General features: G+C 38.5%; 1 protein-coding gene across 19 annotated transcripts in view; it reads left to right on the top strand.

Moving 5' to 3' along the window:
- scrib (scribble planar cell polarity protein) overlaps positions 1 to 24,014 on the top strand; it is a 101,673-nt gene that overhangs the window by 48,357 nt on the left and 29,302 nt on the right. For 14 of the 19 annotated variants that reach the window (XM_016480923.1, XM_016481024.1, XM_016481009.1 and 11 more), the window contains exons 2-21: positions 2,280 to 2,397; positions 2,921 to 2,999; positions 3,370 to 3,459; positions 4,180 to 4,236; positions 5,306 to 5,369; positions 5,643 to 5,717; positions 5,958 to 6,102; positions 7,571 to 7,689; positions 8,063 to 8,262; positions 8,377 to 8,543; positions 9,356 to 9,486; positions 9,587 to 9,715; positions 10,492 to 10,668; positions 10,982 to 11,398; positions 12,010 to 12,072; positions 15,104 to 15,193; positions 15,286 to 15,363; positions 15,463 to 15,792; positions 18,751 to 18,831; positions 21,228 to 21,470. In XM_016480923.1, coding sequence (XP_016336409.1) covers positions 2,280 to 2,397; positions 2,921 to 2,999; positions 3,370 to 3,459; positions 4,180 to 4,236; positions 5,306 to 5,369; positions 5,643 to 5,717; positions 5,958 to 6,102; positions 7,571 to 7,689; positions 8,063 to 8,262; positions 8,377 to 8,543; positions 9,356 to 9,486; positions 9,587 to 9,715; positions 10,492 to 10,668; positions 10,982 to 11,398; positions 12,010 to 12,072; positions 15,104 to 15,193; positions 15,286 to 15,363; positions 15,463 to 15,792; positions 18,751 to 18,831; positions 21,228 to 21,470 — 2,853 coding nt within the window. The remainder of the gene's footprint in view (positions 1 to 2,279; positions 2,398 to 2,920; positions 3,000 to 3,369; positions 3,460 to 4,179; positions 4,237 to 5,305; positions 5,370 to 5,642; positions 5,718 to 5,957; positions 6,103 to 7,570; positions 7,690 to 8,062; positions 8,263 to 8,376; positions 8,544 to 9,355; positions 9,487 to 9,586; positions 9,716 to 10,491; positions 10,669 to 10,981; positions 11,399 to 12,009; positions 12,073 to 15,103; positions 15,194 to 15,285; positions 15,364 to 15,462; positions 15,793 to 18,750; positions 18,832 to 21,227; positions 21,471 to 24,014) is intronic. The other 5 variants (XM_016481033.1, XM_016481016.1, XM_016480904.1 and 2 more) reach the window with 3 other exon arrangements.

Here is a 24,014-nt window from a genome sequence, read left to right as displayed (position 1 = left end):
TTTAAGCAATCCACATATGTCCTGTGTTTCCTTTAATTATAAAACACTCAATTTATCATTTGTCTGGTTTTAAACCGACAATTTGGGTAATTGGTGTCAAACCCTATAAAAGACAGCTGTGACAAATGTTTGTCTCAGTGCAATGGCTTATCTTGCGTTTTTGGAAGACTTGACAAACAATGCACTACGCAGAGAATGCGTTTTGAAAGACCACGCTGAGAGTGAGAGCACAGAATGGCTTCTCAGTCGGTACCGCTTTCTTTGCCATGATTTCAGTGAGGACACATACATTCACGTGATTTATAAAGGGAGGTGTTGTCACCATATATGGTTCATTGGAGGCGTTTCCGAATGCAAATGACCGTGAACGTGAATGAGCATGTTACTTATGCACATGTGGGATTTATCAACAATGATTGCTTACTCATGCGTGTAAGAACTGCGTGCGCACGTTTGATAAATACAGATTTTCTTGTACTTGGGCACATTCTAAATTTCATTTGTAGGACAAAAAATAGAACCTTTTCTACACGCTGTTGATAAATGAGGGCCCAGATGTTTTAAGAGCTGATTGTTATTCAGGATTCCTCCATTTGATTCCATGACTTTTCTAGTCTTTCACGATTTACTGGATAAAGAATTAAAAAAAAAAAATCACCAGTGATTTTTTTTTTTTAGTGTTAGTATATTCTGTTATAGTTATTCCTTAAATTGGCTTTTATTTTTTGACTTTCAGTTTTCATTTTAATTTGTAGTTACTTTGTGCATTTGTCATTCTTATTCGTTTATTATATTACTATTTACATTTATTTATTTTTTATTTATAGTTTTAGTTCAGTTTTAGTCATTTATTTTCCGTTTGTAATTTTAGTGCTTACACTTGTTATTGCTGAAGCCAGCCAGTTTAAGTTTTCATTTAAGCTTTATTTCTATTAACACAATTTTCTATAGTTTGTCATCTTGAGGCCCCCTAGGAAGTCTGCTTAGTCGGCCCCCCCGGTTGAAAACCACTGCCTTAAATGGAGGTGGTAACTGTTGTTTGGTTGAGTTACATTTCCCACAATCATGTGCTGATCTCATCCTTCATTTTTATTTTACATCCATTTTCTCTTTTTACAGAGAGTTTTGATGTTTTGGCCTTGTGTACCAGTGAATCAAGAGTCACAACAAGCAACTACACACACACACACACATACATCCCGCAGTATCAGCCTTGTTCTTGGCAGTACATAGTAAGCCCTCTATTGGTGTTCAGCGGCCAGCCCAGCATAAAAAGAGGAGAGGGCATGACGGGCCACAGCAGCAGGAATGTACTGAATGTGACCAACTAACAAGCAAGCTCTTGATAAAGTAGCATGGCGTGCAAAAACAGACACGCACACTTTTGCCTTCACTTCACATGCTTGTTTACAGAAGTGTGTGTGTGGATGAGATGTTGTCAGGTAGTTGAGAGCAGTGGTCATTAGTTTCCAATCTGGCTCGTTTAAAGTAACATGCAAATACAAGTAGTTTTGTTAATTTGAATATCATTGGCCTTCTCAATTTTTTGGCAAGCTGTCATTTGCAATTGCAGCATAGGATTGAGTGTATAACCTTGTTTGTTGTAAATCTTTCAATGCTCCGATATTTTTCACCATGCAATGTCTAGTAGCACTTGACCCATCTGTGTTTTTCATTGTCACCAGCCACACTGATTTCTACAAATCAGTCAGATATAATGTTATGCCAAAAAAAAAGTCAGATACCACCAGTTGGCCTGTAATAACCAATAAATGGTGACATGAGCTCTTAAAAGGGAAGCCCTCTTCAAGAGTGTGCTCTTAACAAGATAACCATCCAAAAATGAATATTGACTAATAATTTATTCACCCTCATGTTGTTTCACACCTGTATGACTTTTTCATCTATGGAACATGAAAAGATAAATTGAGAAAAGCTTCATTGTTTTCTTTGTCTATAAAATGGAAGTCAGGGGTCACTAAAAATGGTATCATCATTTTTTGTGTTGCGCAGAAGAAAGCAAGCCATGCAGGTTTGGGATAATGAGTGAGTAAATAAACAATGACAGCTGTCATTTTTGGGTGAACTATCCCTTTAAAGTGTTTTATTTTTGCCATAATCTATCGCTGTTGCTAAAATAGGGATAAACAATTAAATATACAATATTAGGAGGTAGTAACCAATATGGGGCCTATCTATATTGTTCCTCCCTTGATGCATTTGTCTGGCCAGTATATAACTGTGTTTTATCTAATTCTTACTCTTTCTTTACCTTTCAGCCTTTCTTCAGATTGCACAATCTGCGAAAGCTGGGCCTCAGCGACAATGAGATTCAAAAATTGCCACCCGACATTGCCAACTTCACACAGCTGGTGGAGCTAGACATCTCTAGAAATGGTGTGTAAAACTCTTTCTTAAATGTGCACTGCTGCTGAAAAATAAAGCTGCTTTTAAACTGCACCCATCTAGAGATATTTGCACACACATCCTGTGTACCACTTGAAAGTTTCTTTACACAGTGCTCTGGAATGTTTTCTTTGAGCCATGTCTATTTAAGAAGTGTACATCAATTTCAACGCCCAATTGTCTTCTCATGTGCCTCACACAGCCCGAGGGACATTTACTGTTAGTCTCAGGATGGATCGTGGGAATGTTGAACATGTTGGTCTGTATTTAAACTATGCAGTGTTATATTCTGCAACTCCGCAAATGAAGCGACTCTCACTTGGTCCCTAACGCGTGCCTCGGATCCCATATAAGATACGCACACACACTTACAGACGACTCACTACAGTCAAATCACCCTCTCATCCCGTTCCTCCAGGCCATCTGGTAGCCATTATTAAGAAGCCTGAAAAAGTGCTCAGTTTGTCGTGACACTCCTTCAGTATATCTTGCTGACTGTGCCTTTCTCTCTCAGATATTTCTGAGATTCCCGAAAACATTAAATTCTGTCAGGCCTTGGAGATTGCAGACTTCAGCGGAAACCCCTTGTCCAGGTTAGTGTGTTGGAAGAACCTCCAAAATCCCCCATACCAAATGACACTTTCCTGATTATGAAAGGTGTAGAAAGGTTGGGAAGATAGAAGAAAAACTGACACTAAAAAGAGTTTACAAATGATCATATGTTCTGTTAAAATGCTGTAATGATATTTTTATAGCAGGTGAGAATGTAACAGACACTTTGTTTGGGTCAGTCAGTGCACACAGCTATTAGAGGATGTCAACTTAATTCATCACACAAGTGCTTCCCACTCCTTATTTACATTAGAGCAGGAAGATGGGCGCTGCTGTTAGCAGTAACCGCTTTCACAGATCAAACCTTTTCCATTGTGCATCTCATTTTCCTTTTGTCTCTGTCGGTCTCAGGTTGCCTGATGGCTTCACACAGCTCAGAGGACTGGCTCACCTATCACTCAATGACGTGTCACTGCAGTCTTTACCCAATGACATTGGAAAGTAAGTCGATATGAAGATGTTCTATTCCAAGGTTTTTTGTTTTTTTTTATAAAACTAAACAAATCTGAAAAAATCCCTTCCACAAGAAAATGTATTGGGTAAAAATTTAATATTTTTTGCACGTATACGTAAAAAATGATTGAAAAAAATTAAGGATGGGGAATTTGTTTTAATCATCTGTTGTCCAGGAGAATTCCATCGTTTTCATTTGATTAAACATTACAAGGTCAAACTTTTGATGAATCTATTCATAGATCACTTATTCACGTAAGATCTGTAACATGCTTTTAGAAAATAGATAGCGTTAACATTTATTTCATGCTGATAGATTTAAAAAGCAAGCATCATAATATGTGTTTGTTATGTCATATGAAACTATATGCATGTAGTACAGCCTCACAATGCAACCCTTAATTTTATGCAACTAAAGTTATTGAAAAAAGCAATGTGTATCAAAGAGGAATATTTATGCATATTCATATTTAAATGCATTTTTTTATCGTTTTTATTGCCTTTTGTAATTATCATACAAAGCAGGCATCCCATTCACATACAGACACACACTGTCTCTCTCCATTTCACACATGTACACACACACACATGGTTTTTGGCTACTGTTGATGTTGTGCAGATGGAGGAGCCCCTTACTCTTCCAAACTGAGCGACACACTCACCATCTGACGCTCAGTCTCGACTCTTTCTCTTTTTTTCTTCTCTCAGCTTGTCAAACCTGGTGACTCTAGAGCTGAGGGAGAATCTATTGAAATCTTTACCCTCGTGAGTATTTTCCCATCAAACTGCAGTTATTAGATCCACAGTGTAGAGCTGCACGATTAATCATTAAAAGATCGCGATCTCGATTCAGACAACCACACGATCTCATTTCTAAATGACAACGATTCTCCCGTGTCTATTAAACCTTTGACAAAGTCTTACCGGATCATTCAAATCTGCGTTCGCACTGCCGCTGACACAGAGGGAACAGTTTACCATGTTTGGTTAAGAAACAGCTTCACAAACAGTCTTTTCAACTACACAGTATTATTTCTGTCATACAGTCATTCATATTATCCCAGAAATACTGGGATGAAAGTTTATAATTCAGATATAAACATTGATGTCTATGGTAGCGCAACCAAAATAGAGCAAATCCGCGTTTGAAAGTAATTGAATCGTAGAGTGTATAATGTTACAAAAGCTTTTTATTTCAGATGAATGCTGATCTTTCTGTTTATCAAAGAATCCTGAAAAAATTTACTCAAAGTGTTTTAAATACTGATAATAATAATAATAATAATGAAAGGTTTCTTGAACAGCAAATCAGCATATTAGAATGATTTCTGAAGGATCATGTGACTCTGAAGACTGGAGTAATGATGCTGAAAATTCAGCTTTGATCACAGGAATAAATTACATTTTAAAATATATTCAAATAGAAGGCAGTTATTTTAAATAGTAAAAATATTTCACAGTATTACTGCTTTTGCTGTATTTTGTATCAAATAAATGCAGGCTTCATGAGCAGAAGAGAATTCTTTAAAAAACATTAAAAATCTTACTGTTCAAAATCTTTTGACTGGTAGTGTATATTAAAATGTTTAATAATTCATTCAAATTAATTAAACACTTTTAAATAGACTGCAGCAATAATATTTTGCCACACATTATTCTGTTTAGTTCAGAATCGTGGGAGAATCGTGATCTCTATTTGAGACAAAAAAAATTGTGATTCCCAAATTATCCAGAATCGTGCAGCTCTACCACAGTGTTCATGCTCTGAATTTACACCCAAAAACAATTGATAAAAATAACGTTAAATGTGAAACCTGTCTCGATCATCCTCTAGCTCTCTTTCCTTCCTGGTTAAACTGGAACAGCTGGATCTGGGCAGCAATGTACTGGAAGTTTTGGTAAGAAGCGGGTAGTTTTGTTTGGTCCTGAGAATAATTTAGATGTTTTAGTTATGAAACCATGCACACACACGCATGCCATGTTTTCAGGTTTATTTAGAGCTTGTTATTGTTGTTTGCCCCAGTGGATCTCTGATTATCATTTCCTTTGCTGAACCTGAGTGCCTGCCAATTACTTTATCATTAAATTATTTTTTGTAAATTATTGTTTGCCTCGTTTCATTGCCTCATATCCTGTCTTTAATCTGCTTTCTTTTTATTTCTTCCATTCAGCCTGACACACTTGGGGCACTGCCCAATCTTCGTGAGCTTTGGTTGGACAGAAACCAGCTCTCCTCACTACCTCCGGTGAGTACAGACAGCTTCTGATTGGCTCATTATCATACTGGTCATCTGTCTTGATGGTTTCAAATATCTAGTTCAGATAAAGGTTCAAATTCATGCAGATGTTGTCCTTTTCAGACATTGTTTACCCTCAGCACAGCTGAATGCATGTGCCATGTGCTTGTTCTGGTGATAACTGAAGTGGAAACTAGAGTGCCTTAATTCACTTTCGTCTGACTGAAAGATAACCTCTGTGTTTAACAGGAGCTGGGGAACCTGCGGCAGCTGGTTTGCTTGGACGTGTCAGAGAACCGTCTATCAGAGCTTCCCACAGAGATCAGTGGCCTTATCGCCCTCACAGACCTGCTGCTCTCTGAGAACCTCCTGGAAGTCTTGCCGGACAGCATTGGTGAAACTCTATATCCCTCTTACAAACATCAATATATATGAGATTGTTCCTGCTTTTTGTACAGCGACATGGCTGTTAAAATAAACATGTCCTGCCTTCACCATAAACTCTGAATCATCTTACTGAAAACTAAGTGCTGCCCAGTCTAAAATCAATCAGCACCTGTGAGGTGACAAACAAAATGGTCACACTTGCATTCAGTCTGATACCTTATTTGCTCACAGGGTGTAGGCATTTAGTTACACATGTGACTTGAATCTTATGATTAGCCAGAGGGAGCTTTTGAATCCTCTGGTGTCAAAGTTCCAATCAGGTTACAACAAAAATGTTAAAGGAGACATATTATGCCCCTTTTTACAATATGTAATATAAGTCTCTGGTGTCCCAAGAATGTGTCTGTGAAGTTTCCGCTCAAAATACCCCACAGATCATTTATTATATCATTTGAAAATGCCTATTTTGAGTGGAAGCAGAAACACGCTGTTTTTCGTGCCTGTCTCTTTAAATGCAAATGAGCTGCTGCTCCCCGCCCCCTTTTCCAGAATAGAGCTGCGCCATTACAGCTAGGACCTGCTAAAAACATCTGTTTTGGTTCTGATTATCATGTTTATCGCGCTGAAATCATGCGTTTTAAACCATATTAGTTTAAACTTCTAACATACGGTTTTCTGAGTGCACACATCCAGCACACAGCGGCTGTCACAGCATGTGAGTACTAAACTAAGTTCTCATTCACACACAAGTTTACCTTAAAAACACACGAGTTACAAAAACAGTCGGTTATGTCTGTGAAGGTAAACAGCTGGGAAATAAATCGCATGTTTATTTTAGATCTGTGTGGCAGCAGCAATATACAGAAAATAAATCAATAAATCCACTGCTCTGTTGTCTCCTCTGAGGCTGGGACTGTAAATAGTGTTCTGTGCTCGTCTGTGCAGCCAAAGGCAGAACAGTTAGCATGTTTTGCTCAAACTTTCACCATGGCATTACACCGTTGTCACTTGCGAAATCAAAATGACGGTGCTATTATAGCACTTAAAACCTGGAAAAGTCAGATTTTCATGATATGTCACCTTTAAAATATTTGGTTTCTTTCAGGACAATAAGATACACCTTTAATAATGTAAAATTGTCTAAATTAGAACTTTTTTTTAACCGTTATGATCATAGTCGATGTTTAAAGTTGAGTTGAGAAATGTTTTTATTGATTAGAGAATCACAACACTGCCCCCTAGTGTCAGCAGACTTAGGTCATCCTATGGCTGCACGGTCATTACAAGCTTAAGGTTAATGTTTTTTTTGTTTTTTTTTGTTTTTTTCAGTTACTATCGCTTACGTATACAGTGTAATTCATTTTAAAATCATGTTTTTGTCCTTAGTCAGTGTTCATCTTGAAACCATTTGAATATAACTACAGTTGTTTTTGTACTTATCTCGAGGCATCCGTGAACTTTGTTTTTCTCAACAGGCTCACTTAAGAAGTTGTCCATTCTGAAAGTGAACCAGAACCGCTTAGTGCATCTCACAGACTCTATTGGCGAGTGTGAGAACCTGACAGAACTTATGTTGACTGAGAACCTTCTCCAGGTACACAACCTGCACCACCTGATATCTGTTATGTCTGCCTTTATTTGCTTACTGCACTTTCTTTAATTCTATGACACTGGTTTTGGAGCATCAGGTTATTTTATATGTAATGCTTCCATATTATTTTGCTGTATATGCCACAGTGTTTTTTTTTAAATCGTACAATAGTGGGAATGATATGTAAACAAATCAGCTATAGATTGGAATTCATTTACATTGCATTTGTTTGTTTAAAGGATGCTTTCATCTGAAATAACTTATAAATGAGTAATCACAATTAATCGTAACAATATTAGCAGGACTGCATTACCAAATTTCAAGAGGAACGCAGACGTGTCAGAGCAGAGCCCATTATGAAAACTTTCTCTTTCAGTCCCTCCCTCGCTCACTTGGGAAGCTGAAGAAGTTGACTAACTTGAATGTGGACCGAAACCGCTTGAGCAGCGTGCCAGCAGAACTGGGAGGATGTGTCAGCCTGAACGTGCTCTCCCTCAGAGATAACCGTTTGGGAAAACTACCCGCTGAACTGGCCAATGCAACAGAATTACACGTGCTGGACGTGGCAGGCAACAGGTGAAAATGCATTCTCTATATCACAGGTTTTGGATGTCAGAGTGACCATAAGAATTGCTACCAGCTGTTTGTTTCATGCACTGAAGTTTCTCCATCTCTTGCTCTCTGTCCCAGGTTGCAGAATTTACCGTTCGCATTGGCCAATCTGAACCTGAAGGCCATGTGGCTGGCAGAGAACCAGTCTCAACCCATGCTGAAGTTCCAGACAGAGGACGACGAACAGACTGGGGAAAAAGTTCTCACCTGCTACCTGCTGCCTCAGCAACCCTCATCGAGCCTTGGTAAGACACTCCGCCGTCCTTGTGAATGGAGCAGTCAAGTTACACCCAAAGAGGCTTTGCATCTTTGCATATATTTGACCAGACTTTTGACTAAATGGTTAAATGTCTACCCCACTTTGCAGATTATTCTGACTATTTCTGATCTATGCTGCTAATTTAGTCAGGAACAGACCATTTGACTGAAAAATTCAATAAAATCATGCTGTGGTAGTCCTTTTTGTTTGAAAAAGTTCATTTAAAGTAGGGCTGCACGATAACTCGAAATGAAATCGAAATCGCGATTAGACCGAAGCTGCAATTGTCATGCGTATCTTGTCAGTGAAACACGGTTCTGTGATCAGCAGTAAATCTCCATCCGAAGGCCAGAGGGCGCTCTCACGCAGAAACTCCAAATACACCTCGCAGAAGAAACCCGGCGGTTGCTGAATAAACAGAAGATTGAAATGCTTTCGTTGATTCAACGTGACTAATAAACACACGACTATGGCAATATATGGTTTATCTGAGTTCTTATTATTATCATTTTCATTATATTAAAGTATATCTATAATGCAAGGCTAATCTACGGCTCTGTGTAGTAAATGCTGTTCCATCTGAAAGCAGGTGATGGAGATTTACTACTAATCACAGAACCGGCTTTACTGACAAGATGTGCATGACAATTGCATTCGATTAATCGTGCAGCCCTAATTTAAAGTCACTACAAAGAGGACTGTGGCTGGTTTGTGCCCATGCTGTCCGAGGCTAAGACTACACCCATAGTGAATCCAGGACACTCATCAAATTGCAATATTTTGTAATATGCTCTGCAGAGAATCTACTGGACAGGAGCGTTGATGAAACCTGGCCCACAGACACTAATTTGAACAGGGTATCGGTCATTCAGTTCCAGGATGACTCCAAACATGAAGAGGAAGATGAGGAGACTGCTGCAGAGAAGAGGGTGAGCGTGGAAATATGTACAGGATGTTTATGATTTCTGGACAACTGTTTACATGAAATTGTGTACATGTGCTAACACTCTTGCTGTATATGTGAACCAGCAGGGTCTTCAGAGGAGAGCCACACCACATCCCAGTGAGTTGAAGGTAATGAAGAATGTCATTGAAGCTAGAAGAAATGAGGCTTATACAGCCAAGCCAGATGAGGATCTGGAGTCCCCGGACTCTGAGGTAAATTCAGACATTTTGTTCTATTTTTTGTTTTTCTTGTGGGGTTTGTTTGTTTTGTTTTTTTTTGGTCCAAAAGTGCTTCTATTAGTTTCCATCAATTTGAATGGAAATAAATGAGCAGAATCAGTTTATTTGTAGAACTATGGTGCACTGATAGTATACCATATTTTGCTAAATATGTCATATTTTTATCATCTAAAATGTGCCATGACTTCTTTATTATGAATGACAATGCCGTTTGTTTTTTTATACTTATTTTTCATTATTGTTCTCTGTACTGTTACATTTAAAGAATTTCTTTGTGGAGTTTGGGGAACTAAAATGTGTTTATAATGTTTATAAATAATGCAAATTATATTCATGTGCAACTTACTAAATACAGTAATTTTATACAATTAGTTTACAAGGAAAACTATCAAGATTCCAGGCATGAATAAATATATTGCTGTTCACATAAATTGACTAAGATGGGCTTTGTTATAAAAACCATGTTATATTTGAAAAGATATTCATATGAGACAATGGTCTTGGACTGCTATGATTATGTTGGCTTGAGAAATATATTTTCTCAAGAAATATATATATATATTTGTTTTAATTGTATTCATTTTATTATTTATTTATTATTTAAAATATTTTACCATTTAAATATTATGTCAGTACATAATTTTTTTTATATTACATACAAACTGTTTTTTTAATATTATTATTATTTAAATATTAGATACGAACTGCTCAGTTTTTTTTCATTGATTATGTATAATGGTTTTTCACAGCAGAAACGGTTGAGTGGGCTGTCCAATCAAAGTCATGATTCTCAGGCATCCAGTAGCACCGCCTCTGCCACTTCTCAGGATGAGAAGCGGGGTGTAAACAGTACAGGGGTGGAGATTAATGATGGTCAGGGTCAAGAAGAGGAGGAGCTGGATGAGATGGAGGTGGAGTATACTGAGGTATGTATGAAGTATGTTCAGCACATCCTGAATGTAACTGTGACCTCTATTGTACAAGTGCAAGCTACTGTAAAGATAATGTTTTGGTTTGTGTGAGTATGCTGCAATTTGTTTCACAAAGTCTGCAAGTGACGTCGCTAGCGGAAGTGCAAGTGTCTGAGAGTGCAAGCCTGAGAATGCACGTCTGAGAGTGCAAGCGCCAGCTGCAGCCAGACCCTTTTGCAAAGTCCTTCTGTTTTTTCCTTGATTCTGAACCATAATGATTCTGTCACTGCATTGGTAATCCAGGAAACTGTTTTTCTTGCCTTCGCAGCCTACTGTGCACTTTGCTGAAGAGCCCATCATCCGTGGCGATGATGAGGAGGAAGAAGATGAAAATGAAGAAGATGATGAAGATGCTGAAAGGAGCGATGAGGACTCTCGAACGCCGCTTTTTCCTGCAGAGAAACAGCGGCTCATACGTAAAGACACACCACACTACAAAAAGCACTTCAAGATCACCAAGCTGCCCAAACCAGAGACTGTCGCCGCCCTGCTGCAAGGCTTCAGTCATGACGGCCTCTCACCTACTGCTCACACCCCTGAGGACGAGAGGGATGGTGAGGAGGAGGAAGATGAGGAGGACGAGGGAGGAGTAATAGTCAATACCCCTTTTCAACAAAGACTAGAAGCAGCTGAGCTAGAAGACAGCAGGCTGAGTCAGATGAACTCGTCCCTGCAGCCAGTGAAGGTAAGAAGGGCTCACTTCTAGAAGCAATGGTGTGGGAAATCCGGGTTACTTAATTGAAAGTTGGTGAAATCAGTTTATATTGTCTGAGGGTTTTAGTTATTTAATAATCATGTTCACACATCTTAGTGCAGAGTGCGGAATTTATTCAGTCTAAGATATACAAAATACAGTGCTAAAAGTTTGAGACCCCTAGTGTAAATCTGTCCATTTTACATTTTTTTAATTTAATACAAATTTTTAAATGCAAAATTGTATTATCAGCAGAAAATTTGAGTGATAATACTGTTCAAAAGTTTGAGGTTAGTAGAAGTCTCTTAGGCTCACCGAGGCAAAAACACAGTAAAAACAGGATTTTTGTGAAATGTTATTGCAATTTCAAATAACAATTTTAAATTGCAAATTAATTTTTTTTTTTAAACATAATTTATTCCTGTGATGGCAAATCTGAATTTTCAGCAGCCGTTACTCCAGTCTTCAGTGTCACATGATTTTTCAGAAATCATTCTACCAGTCTCTCCTGTCTTTTTTGATCAAAAGACACATTAATTCTTACTGACCTTTTTTTGGCCTGACTAATCTGCATGCCCTCTCGCTGGTTCCTGTCCTAACAGGGGGTGTCATTTGATCAAGTCAATAATCTGCTGATTGAGCCTGCTCGAATTGAGGAGGAAGAGGTCTGTACCTACTCACTTTCCGCCCAAACTCCCGCTCTCTTCCTCGCTCTCTCCCTCTTTTGATCATTCATTCATTTACTCACTCATCGTTCACCTGCAGTTCAGGGAATCACGACCCACCACAAAATTCTTTCATTAATCTACACCGGATGCTTAGGGAAATTGCTGACTAACATTTACTTATAAGTCACAACTGTAATAGATCTTAGTGTTTGGAGAAGAAAATGGTCATGGTGCAGCTGTTAGCTGAAGAATATTCTGGGTTGAGTACTTAAAAAAAAATAAATAATAAATAAAGTTACGCTTTTGCAGTAATGAAGTTACAATGTAAGTCTATGGACAAAGGCATTTTCAGTGGTTATCGAACGCATGTCATAAACTATATTTTTCATCTTAATAATTGCCATTAAGTTTTAAAGAAACATTGTGTTTCATTACCATGTTATTCTCCAAACTAGGTTCTATTACTGTCTGCCACCTGTTTTTCTATCGTTTTCTTTTCTTCCCTCTTTTCCACCGCCTACCCCTCTGTCAGGTTCTGCCACCTAGGAGCAAGGAGCACATATGCTAGCACATGAGCTAGTGGAAACTTTTATTATTTTTGGCTGCATCATATTACAAGTGTCTGTTTTGTCTGATTGGAATGAACAATACCCACAAAAGTAGTTGTTTATAGTTCTGTAATTAAATAATTTACATTTGTTACTTGCCATGTAAAATATATGCCATTTGTATGACTGATGTTCCGTGTTCCCCTAAAATCAGTCATTGTATAATTGCACATAAAACCAGATTTACGTTTTCTCCAAAACCAAAACCCACCAAATTATTGATGGTTTCTTTTTCAAAGTGCAATATAAAAATATGTAAATACTGCTACCATATTGTCAGTCATGCAACTAATTTCAACATAGTGTTGATACCCTCTCTGATATATCACAATAATGCGATAGGTCAGTCATTTTCAACCATTTGAATACACTAATCCATGTCATACATTTTTTTTATTTTTTGTATTTTAATGAATGGATAGTACTATTTTTTTAATAATTCCTGACCCAGTGCCAATGTAAGATAAGTGACCATCAGCCATAGCATTAGACCAAATAAGATAATTACTTTCCACTTTGTTTAATTAATATGCCTGAAGCTGAGCATTTATTTATATTAGTCACACAAAGGGCTGTACATCTCTAAAGATTTCATTGTCCAAGAACATTGTTCTCTCTTCTTCACTTGAGTTTTGTTTTTTCCCATCTACCCACTCACTATGCCCACTTTGCATGGCTGCTGCTGTAGAATCAACCACATCTAGTCAATCCCACAAAAACGTTCACCACCCTCCCATTCATTTTGTGAATATTGGGTATGTCACGGTGTGACTGTTTGGTGACGAGTGCCATCACTTAATCAGTCAATACAAATGTAAAGTGGTTTAAGATTACATTTTCCTCAGTTGAACTGTTGATATTAATTTTTTTTTAATGTTTCTGTTATCTCATGATTTCATTATTTAAAAAAAGGACAAATAACTATGAATTGAATTGGCTTTAGCCTCCTTTTTTAGGCCATGAATGTGTTCCACTACAATGTTCAGTAGCATTGAACTAGATGTGGAGTCTTTTGCCATTAATCTGCAAAACTTGAATCAATGCAAGTTTTGAGGCAGGTGATGTTCAAACTTGCGCATGTGTTCTTTATACAGTCTGCATTAATCAAACAGATCCTTGGTGTCCTGTCCCAGCAATGCTGGCCTCCTCTCCTTGATTTTTCAGACTTTTGAATATTTGATCAAATGTATAATGTTATATATGAAAAGTATTAAATATAGTGTTAAAGTAGTTGAATTTGACTTGATTAAATGTCTTTCACTGATTCTTGGAGCAACTTTGTTCTTGGTGTTAATAATTTTATATACACTATAGTTTGAAGTCAGTAAGACTTCAGCGAGGATGCATTAAACTCAAAAAGTGACAGTAAAGTTACCAATTCAAATAACTGTTGTTCTTTTGAGCACAGAATCCAAAAACATTAAAACAAAATCTTACTGGCCCATCTCATTCATCACATTAGTCTCATAATGAAATTGTCTACTTGCGATTCATTGATTCCTTAAATGCACAACAGACTTACGTGACCTGTTGAACATGAACATAAAAGATGTGCATGTAAACAAACTTTCTGTATAGAACAGATCAATGTACATTTTGGATAGACTTTATGGTGTCTGTACATACAAACTGTCCAGTGTGAGTAAAGGCTGGAATACACTACGTTTGCCTAGATTTTTCTATATTTGCCCTGATTTACAGTCTGGGCAAGTCAATGGTAGCTGCAAAAAGTCAGAGCCAGTGTGCAGATTTTAAAACCGCATAAAATTTGGTGGGCACAGACTTTTTTTTTTTTCCAGTTGTTAAGTCTATGATGCCCAGTTTTTCTCTGTAACCATTTACAAAATCGTAGTCATCTGGCGTATTGCTGAATCCTGCCTTAACTGTGTGCATCATGTACAATTCACACCAGTTCTTTTTATAATCCTGTAGTGTTGAATTTTTCACTCCAAAGATTGAAAAGATGTGGGTAAACCACTTAGTCTGTCACATTCCCAAACTGCTTCAATAAATAGACAAGAGCAGTCAGGCTGATCCAGCTTGCAAATATCAAGAGCTCGTCTTATCAACAGTGGTGTTGGGCTTCTGTGTTATGTTTCAGCTTGGTTTTTAAATGCATGTCTGAATATGAAAAGCTTGTCCAATAATCCATAAATTTGAGCAAATTTTTTAATGTATGTAAATGAACGCATTGTGTACATCAAGGAAAGAAGGCTGGTTGGGACAATATATTTGATCTGTCTGAACAAAGATGCAGTCATTCATATTAGAAATAATTTCTAAACAAGCATGCACTGCATGAAAACTTTTTTGTTTGTTTTTTGTTTTGTGAGTCAAGCCACGCATGTTATAGCAAATGTTTTGAAGTATTTCATTCTGCATTTGTCTGTGAATTTCTGATCTCTCTGCTTCATCTGTAGCTGACCCTGACTATCCTGAGGCAGACCGGTGGGTTAGGCATCAGCATAGCAGGGGGAAAAGGATCTACGCCCTATAAGGGCGATGATGAGGTACATTTCAATGAGCTTTCACACAATAGATGAGTTTCAGTAAATGCTTGTGTGTGTGGTTTGTTTTAATGTACTGTATATTTCCTTTTCAGGGTATTTTCATCTCTAGAGTGTCAGAAGAGGGCCCTGCAGCTCATGCTGGGGTCAAAGTGGGAGACAAACTTCTTGAGGTGAACATCTGTTTTAATTTTCTCTTTTGAGTTGCCCCTTTCAGAAACAGTCATTCACGCTGCTTTAAATCCTCACTCATTGTATTCGTCTGTTCTCAGGTGAACGGAGTAGACCTGCACGGAGCGGAACATCACACAGCTGTCGAGGCCCTGCGCAATTCAGGGACGGCCGTGGTTATGACCGCTCTGCGAGAACGCATGGTTGAACCAGAGAACGCCATCACCACCACTCCACTGAGACCAGAAGATGATTATTTCCCCCGGGAGAGACGGTCCAGTGGGCTGCCCTTCCTCCTAGACCCTGCCTCTCCGGCTGTCAGCGCTGGACCAACACTGCGACTAGCCACTTCTCTGGTCCGCAACGATAAAGGTTTAGGGTTCAGCATTGCTGGAGGGAAAGGGTCAACCCCGTACCGAGTAGGAGACACGGTAAACACAAGACGCTATTGCATATACACTCGTGACTTGCCTTGTCAAGTCACCTTTATTTTTATATAGCACTTTTAACAATACAGATTGTGTCAAAGCAACTTTACAGCATTAAATAGGAAAATAGTGTGTCAATAATGCAAAAGGACAATAGTAAACATTCAATTTTCAGTTAAAGGCAGTTCATTATTGAATTCAGTGATGTCATCATCCAGCTCAGTTCAGTTTAAATAGTATCTGTGCAATCAAGTCGATGATATCGCTGGAAATGAAGTGTCCCCAACTAAGCAAGCCAGAGGCGAAAGAGGCAAGGCACCAATACTCCATCGGTGACAGAATGGAGAAAAAACCTTGGGAGAAACCAGGCTCAGTCGGGGGGCCAGTTCTCCTCTGGCCAGATGAACCAGCCGATTGTTCCATGCTGCAGCAAAGACACATTGTGCAGAGGACTCAACTGGTTCCTGTGGTCTTGTCCCGATGGCCATCCAGGAGAGTCTTCACTGGGGATCTGTCTCTGGGGCTCACCTAGTTGTCCTGGTCTCCGCTGACATTCAGGGCTGTTGAGGTCATCTCTAGGTGTTGATCCACCATCTGGGCTGGATACGTGCTGGATCCGGGTGACTGCAGTGACCTTGTAGTGAATATTTTATGGTGTGTTCATTGCTTCAGTGTCAGGTTGTGCAGTGTGGTTTACGGAAGTCAGGACATGTCACCCGTTCTCTCCGTATGTTTAACATGTTTAGCAGAAGCGTATGGACTGCGTAAGCTTCTGCATGATGCTTCTCAGCACCTCTAGGATGGCTGACCGAGATGGCAATGATTAGAATTACAGGGACTGACACCTGATAGAGCCAGTAGATTATCGGATAGCAGGGGATGAAGTATTTTTGGATCTCCGCTGCAGACACACATCATACTGCCCTCTATCTTTCTGACATGGCCACATTTTTGCACCACTTTCACGAAGGAGACACAGTCACACATTAGCACATGCACACACTCTATGCTGAGTAATTGTAAGTCCTGTTTTTTCCTTCTGCTTGGCATTTGTGCTTGTTTTTACTAACAAGTAGATCTCACTGACTTGTCTGCTGGTCTGTTTGCTGCTTTGAGTCTTCAGCATGAGACGTTCTGATCACAATTTCAGAGAACATACTGTGAAAGTGCTGACAAAGGCTGTTTGCAGACTGTGTATCTGTTAAACTGTTGAGATTTGTCTTTGAAGAATTAAGTGGCCTTGAAGGTCGTCAATAGTTTGTTCTTTAAATACTACATGGTCTGTTACATCTTTAGAGTTGTAAATAAGCCCATATAATAAACCGCTAAAAGCAAGGCAGGTAATTTTAAGCTAAGGTCAGCAGGATCATTTCTGCTCTAGAGGCTTGAGGCATTGTAGCATGTTACTCCAGCATACTGACTAGCTCTAGGGATAGTTCACCCAAAAATGAAAATTAGCCCATTATTTAGTGACCCTCAAGCCATCCTAGGCATATATGACTTCCTTCTTTCAGATGAATCCAATCGGAGTTATATTAAAAATTGACTTTGATCTTCCAAGCTGTTTAATGGCAGTCAGTGGGTGTTTCAGTTCATCAGTCCAAAAGAAGTTAAATAAAGCGCATCCATCCATTAAAAAAAAGTTCCTCACATGGCTCCGGGGGGTGAACAAAGTCCTCCTGTAGCGAATCGATGCGTTTTTGTAAGAAAAATATCCATATTCAAAACATAATAATAACTTTAATCTAGCCTGCGCCAACAGTTGTACACGGAAGCAGCTCCGGGCGGATGACGTAATGTCGGCGTTACGCATGCCGCCGGTGAGTCTTGTGAAAACCAACGTTTGGTTACAGGAGCAAAGGAAGCAAAGTTTCCTCACTTTAGCAAAGGAAAACCAGTCTCCACTTGGCCTATATTTCGAAATCCTCCTACATTCTTCTTTACAAATCCTTGGTTTGTACTTCTAATCCGTGACCATTGTTTTGTTTTGATCTCTTCTCTACGCTTCCGTGTTCATCACTTCTGAGCGGCGCATGCACAACGCCGACGTCATCCGTCCGGAGCTGCTTCCATGTACAACTGTAGGCGCAGGCTTGATTAAAGTTATTATTACGTTTTGAATATGGATATTTTTCTTACAAAAACGCATCGATTCGCTACAGGAGGCCTTTGTTCACCCGGAGCCGTGTGAGGCACTTTTTATTATGGATGGATGCACTTTATTTCACTTCTTTTGGACTGAATGAACTGCAACACCCACTGACTGCCATTAAACAGCAAGGAAGATCAAAGACAAATTTTAATATAACTCCGACTGGATTCGTCTGAAAGAAGAAAGTCATATAAACCTAGGATGCCTTGAGGGTGAGTAATTTATGGGCTAATTTTCATTTTTGGGTGAACTAACCCTTTAACAGCTGTACAGGAGCACTGAACTCAGTTGAAGCCAGCTCAAGTCAGCAGCTAATATAGCACTTCAAGAGATGCTAGCATTGTGTTACTACAAGTGTATTACCTGTTTTTAATTCTTTGTGAAACTCCCCTAGGACTCTTTACTTTTCTTTTGATTCTTATGAAAAGAGTGTTAATCAAATGAGACCGGATTTAGTTCTATATTTTTTATTCAAGGATATACTTTCAAAAGCTTTTTTCTTTTGTTGTTTTATATAGTTTAGTTATCTACTATTTACTATATTTACTTTTTCTATTTTTCATTTGTTTATTGCCATGAGCGGTAGCTCTAAATTATAAAAAAATCAATCACTTCTTTGTGAATGTTTCTTTGTGTATTTTTTTTTTGTGTATTATTTTAGAAAACATTTATATTAATATTTCACAATCATGCTTTTTACTGTATTTTTGGTCAAATAAATGCATCCTTGGTGTTCATAGGAAAATTCCTTCAAAAACTTGTATTGAGATGAGATTATCATTGGCTGTGTTTTTCTGCTTGTCTCGCAGGGAATCTTCATCTCTCGTATTGCTGAAGGAGGAGCTGCTCACAGAGACAATATCCTGCACGTGGGAGACAGGGTCATATCAGTGAGTTCATCTGTCTCTCTTTCTAGTTAATGTAGCTTATCAGTTTAATTTAGGTTTAAGGATAGTTCACTCAAAAAATAGTAAATGTTATTATTTACTCAACTTCATGCCATTTAAAAAAAACTGTCAGAATTTGTTCCTTGGAATGCACTTTGCACATTTTTGATGCTTGTTTTCCATACAAAACATGAATAGTTACCAGGGTCTGTCAAGCGCCACAATGCCAAACAGTGCCATGAAAGTAATCCATACAATCATGGGCTGCATTCTAAATCTTCTAAAACCATATGATAGTTTTGCAAGAGAGAGACTCATTTACGTAGTTTTCAAATCTCATTCATGTTCCCGTATATTAAAATGTAGCACATAAAGAAGTCATGCCATGTCTTCATTTAATCTCAGTGATGCCAAATATCATAGGGTTTGGTTCTCATAACTAATTGTGACGCACTAGATCTGTATATGAGCAGGAATATGACTTGATTTCAGTCAGTTCTTCACACAAAGCCATTGTATGGTTTTAAAATGTAGCACACATACTGTCCCTTTTGAAGCTTGAAAGTCACTATTCTCTTTCATTATACAGAAGAAAATAGTCTCATGTTGTGCCTTACAAAATAAAGTCAAACAGGTTTGGGTTTGGGTGTGAGTAAATGACAACATCTACATTTGTGGGTCAGCTGTGCAGCTATATAATAGATTTTTTTTGTTCCTGGGTATTAGATCGAAATAAATTCACTTTACATTGTGAGAAACATAAAAGTAATAATAAGCCATTATTATCCGGCTCACTGCATGGGTGAGTTAGTCAGAGTTAGTTTTAGCACAGTCTTCTGCTGTTTTACTGTGCTGTACACCATAACCTTTCTGCTTTGCACAATGAAATGATGTCAGTGTGTAATTGTGAACTTCTCTCCTAGTAACCTTGCCCGTATTGCGACTCAGCATTATAACAATTATAATCCCAACTGTTTTGTCTCCCTTGAGCCCTCTCTTTATTTCGAGATTTTGCTTCTTCTCCCTCTCTCCTTGCATGGGTTTTCACTAACACACTTCTTGCCTGCTTGGTGTCGGGTGTGGTGATGGGAGGTTTTTGACTTGTTCTGTGGGCCTGCTGTCATGGTAACTGCATGCGTTACCGTAGCAGCTGCCGTTCTGTCACCTTGTGGTAAGCGCCGGTACTGAATGGTCAGTGCTGACCTCTGTTTGTCACCATGGTGGAACTTCTTACTGCTAAACAAAGTAACCAGAAATCAAGAATAGTCTTCCCTCACATGGAAAGCAGGACAGGTTAGGCCACATCCCTTGGCTTTACAAAGAGAATCTCAAATATTGTACAGTCTTTGTGAAAATGCACAAAAATGCAACAGCATTAGGCCACAGTTTCAACACAGCATGTGGTGTCAAGACATGAGCCAGATCATAATTAAAGGGTAGTATTTAAAGACCCATCGTTAAAGGGTAGTAATGTGATGAATCAGTAGTACTTTTATATACAAAGTTATAATGGAGTTGAGAGAGGTTTTTATGTAGTCAGGTTACAATATCTATCTGTCCAGGTATAGATGACATGATGCATAATCGAATATTTGAAGGATTGTCAGCTCAATCCCGAGGCCTTTTGTAGTTTGCTGGACAAAGCCATGTTACAATCACATACAGATCTGTTAGTCTGCCTTACCAAAAACCAGACTGATACTATTTCAGTGAGACTAAAGTGTTTACATGGCATTTTTAAAAGGTGTTTTATTGCTTTAGTACAGCTGTAATCGAACTTTTAAAGTGCATGTTACCATTATAACTGTAATTTGTCCTGGACTAAGCTCACATTTTGTGAATGCAAGTGAATGCCTCTAATCAAAGTATATGAGATATATATGGAATACATTGAAATATGACAAGCTGTAGTAGAGTTTGGTCACGGTTTTCTTGAGGCTGCTCTTTTTATACTCTCTCTAACACAATACGTGATCTTGCTACCTAAAGCATCTCCAGCATTTCCTCTTTCTCCTATTGCACATTGCCTTCTCTTTTCACTTCCCTGGTCAAATGTGTCCCAACGTTTTGATTTGATGCATGATTTTTCACTGAGAACCCAGGTTTTCAAAACCAAGTATATGTAGGTGAAGTGGAAATCACTTTCTCTTTGAATGCATGAGAGGGCTCCACATTGGCTGTCACTCACATGATGATCCAGATCAGTCCTGTACAGGAACATATTTCACTCAACTAACACCTGGACTCTAACGTTCCTTAAAAACCCAGCTAAATGAAATGCTGCATATAGTAATTAAAGAGCCCATAAGACGTAACAAGCTCAGCATAAGGGGCTTTTATATGCCCGTTGTGGGCATATTGGCCCTCTCTGATCCTCTGGTGTTTGGCTATCGCTCCAGATCAATGGTGTAGACATGACAGAGGCCAGACATGACCAGGCAGTAGCGCTGCTTACCGGCACCTCCCCCACCATCACCCTCCTGGTCGAACGGGACCAGGCCAGTGCAGGGGGCGCCTCCCCTCGAACTCGACCTCATTCGCCCCCTCCTCCAGAGCCGTCTGACTCACCTGAGCAAGAGGAAGGAGATGAGCACCTTGGAAACCATCTCAACTGCCCCATGGAGGATGAATACCCCATTGAGGTGAGAGCTGGAAATAATGGTATGACATTGAACCTTCAGGGAGAGAAGTGTGTTTTTCTCCCTATTTGAGGAAATATTTAAAACTAATAAATGCTGCTTGCTGTAGTTTAATCTCATAACAGCTTCATTTTGCTGTTTTAATGCCTCACTCAACAGAGAAAATGGTGCACGGTATGAACATTGCGTAGTGGATTTATTGTGTTAGGATTGTGATTTGGCCTTTTAAAATTTACTCTATTGCTTTTGCATTTAATTAATGCTCCCTTGATGTTTTTATTCGTGCTCATTTCATGTAGTTGTGTAGATTTGCCAAGAAGATGCATCTCTGTTACAGATAAATGAACATTCAGTTTAACTGTGTTTACCATTACCATTCAAAAGTTTGGGGTCAGTAAGATACATATACATATATAGAAGAAAAATAATGCCATATGTCTTTGAAACAAAAAAGCACGTTGAATAGCACCGACTGAAAAAATAATGCATTGCATTAACAGTGCTTGCATTTTAATGCCTTGTATTTCCAGGGCCTGCAATTTTAGGTCCTGAAATTTAACATAGTTGTCTGTTTAAGCTGTGAATAATTCATATTCACCTTCCAGAATTCACTTCCAAAATATTCAATCTGTTTAAAAATACGATGTATAATATTCGACAGGCAAATTTCGGTCCATTTTATTTCACTTTCCAAATTCGCTGGTTTTCAGTGGTTAAAATTCGACAGAAAATTCACCATTGCACATCCGGGAGCTGCAGGAATAGCAGTAGAGCACCGATGCGCGATCTCCAGCTGCTGTCAGTCGCTCACCAGCAGGTGGCGCAAGCGGCTGTTGATGAAGACCAAAGCAACAGGTGGATTAAGTCATTCATTCACAAAAACTGATTTGCAGAAATGGAGCAAGCGCTAAGTAGAAGTTTTGATTATCGGGGCCAGTATAAACATGTGGAAAAGCTGATTGTGTGTATGTTTAATTCAACATCTTTGCTGTTTCCCGTAGCCTACATGTAAGCAGCTTTCTCTACCACATAGAAGATTATAATGCTATCTTATCCAATGCTGATGTACAGAACTAACATTACATCTGAGGAAGACATACATTGCTTTTGGTTGCTTAGTTTCCTTTATAAAATAATGCATTGCATTAACAGTGCTTGCATTTTAATGCCTTGTATTTCCAGGGCCTGCAATTTTAGGTCCTGAAATTTAACATAGTTGTCTGTTTAAGCTGTGAATAATTCATATTCACCTTCCAGAATTCACTTCCAAAATATTCAATCTGTTTAAAAATACGATCCCCAACGATGCGTAACGCGCCTCAGTGAACTATAAGACCTCAGATCTCAGAAAAAGTTTTACTGATGATGCGAACTATACCGACAGTTAAGCAGATGTAGAATATGAACGAACGCGCAAGGTTTCACGCTGTTTCCCTCAGAAATCAGTTAAAGAAAACATTACACGGCTCAGTAAGTGCACTAATGCAACGACAGCTATTAAAAGACCAAACTCAGATCTTACTGATGATGCAAACTACAAACAGGCAGATGAGGATATGAACGAAATTACGGAACGCGCGAAACTGCACGTTAAACATTTCCCATAAAGAAAACACTTAACGTGGTTTATTGCCTCAAGACAGTGATAAATTATTGGCTGTTGATGAAGACCAAAGCAACAGGTGGATTAAGTCATTCATTTACAAAAACAGAACTGCAGAAATGGAGCAAGCGCTAAATAGAAGTTTGGATTATCGGGGCCAGTATAAACATGTGGAAAAGCTGATTGTGTGTATGTTTAATTCAACATCTTTGCTGTTTCCCGTAGCCTACATGTAAGCAGCTTTCTCTACCACATAGAAGATTATAATGCTATCTTATCCAATGCTGATGTACAGAACTAACATTACATCTGAGGAAGACATACATTGCTTTTGGTTGCTTAGTTTCCTTTATTTGTATCATGGCTTGTGTGACGCTGTGCTGTAATACTGTGGTTACCCCTCATACATCACACTCCAGGATTCCTAAACAACGCGTAACGCTCCTCAGTGAACTAATACAGTGATATAAGACCTCAGCCTTAGACAATACTTTCCCCAAGTATGTACACTACACAAATGTTTTTTAAGAAAAAAATTACAGTAATTCACCAAAATGGGGTTTTTCGTGTTCCAAATGTTGTATGTTACTAGTGACCAGACTGACTTACTACAGTTGAAATTTTGCCAATATCTTCCTCATTGTATATACAGTATATAATTATTCTTAAAAAATTACTGTAATTCACGTAGTTTTTTTATGTTCCAAAGGTTGTAGTACATTCCTAGTGACTAGACTGACTTACATATGTGAAATTTTGCTAATACCTCCCTTACTATACATAAAGTACATCAATATTTTATACTACCTTTGGAACATGAAAAATCCCTTTTGGGGTCCTACAGATTTTTTTTTTTGTTTGTTTTAAATAATTGTGAATGGTGCATACAGTAAGGGAGATATTGGCAAAATTTCACATTAAGTCAGTCTGTCAGTCAGTAACTA

The sequence above is a fragment of the Sinocyclocheilus anshuiensis genome, unplaced genomic scaffold (assembly GCF_001515605.1).
Source record: "Sinocyclocheilus anshuiensis isolate Anshui unplaced genomic scaffold, SAMN03320099.WGS_v1.1 scaffold613, whole genome shotgun sequence".
Classification (NCBI taxonomy): domain Eukaryota; kingdom Metazoa; phylum Chordata; class Actinopteri; order Cypriniformes; family Cyprinidae; genus Sinocyclocheilus; species Sinocyclocheilus anshuiensis.
The sequence above is the reverse complement of the archived record's forward strand: the minus strand, read 5'-3'. Positions and strand labels throughout refer to the sequence as shown.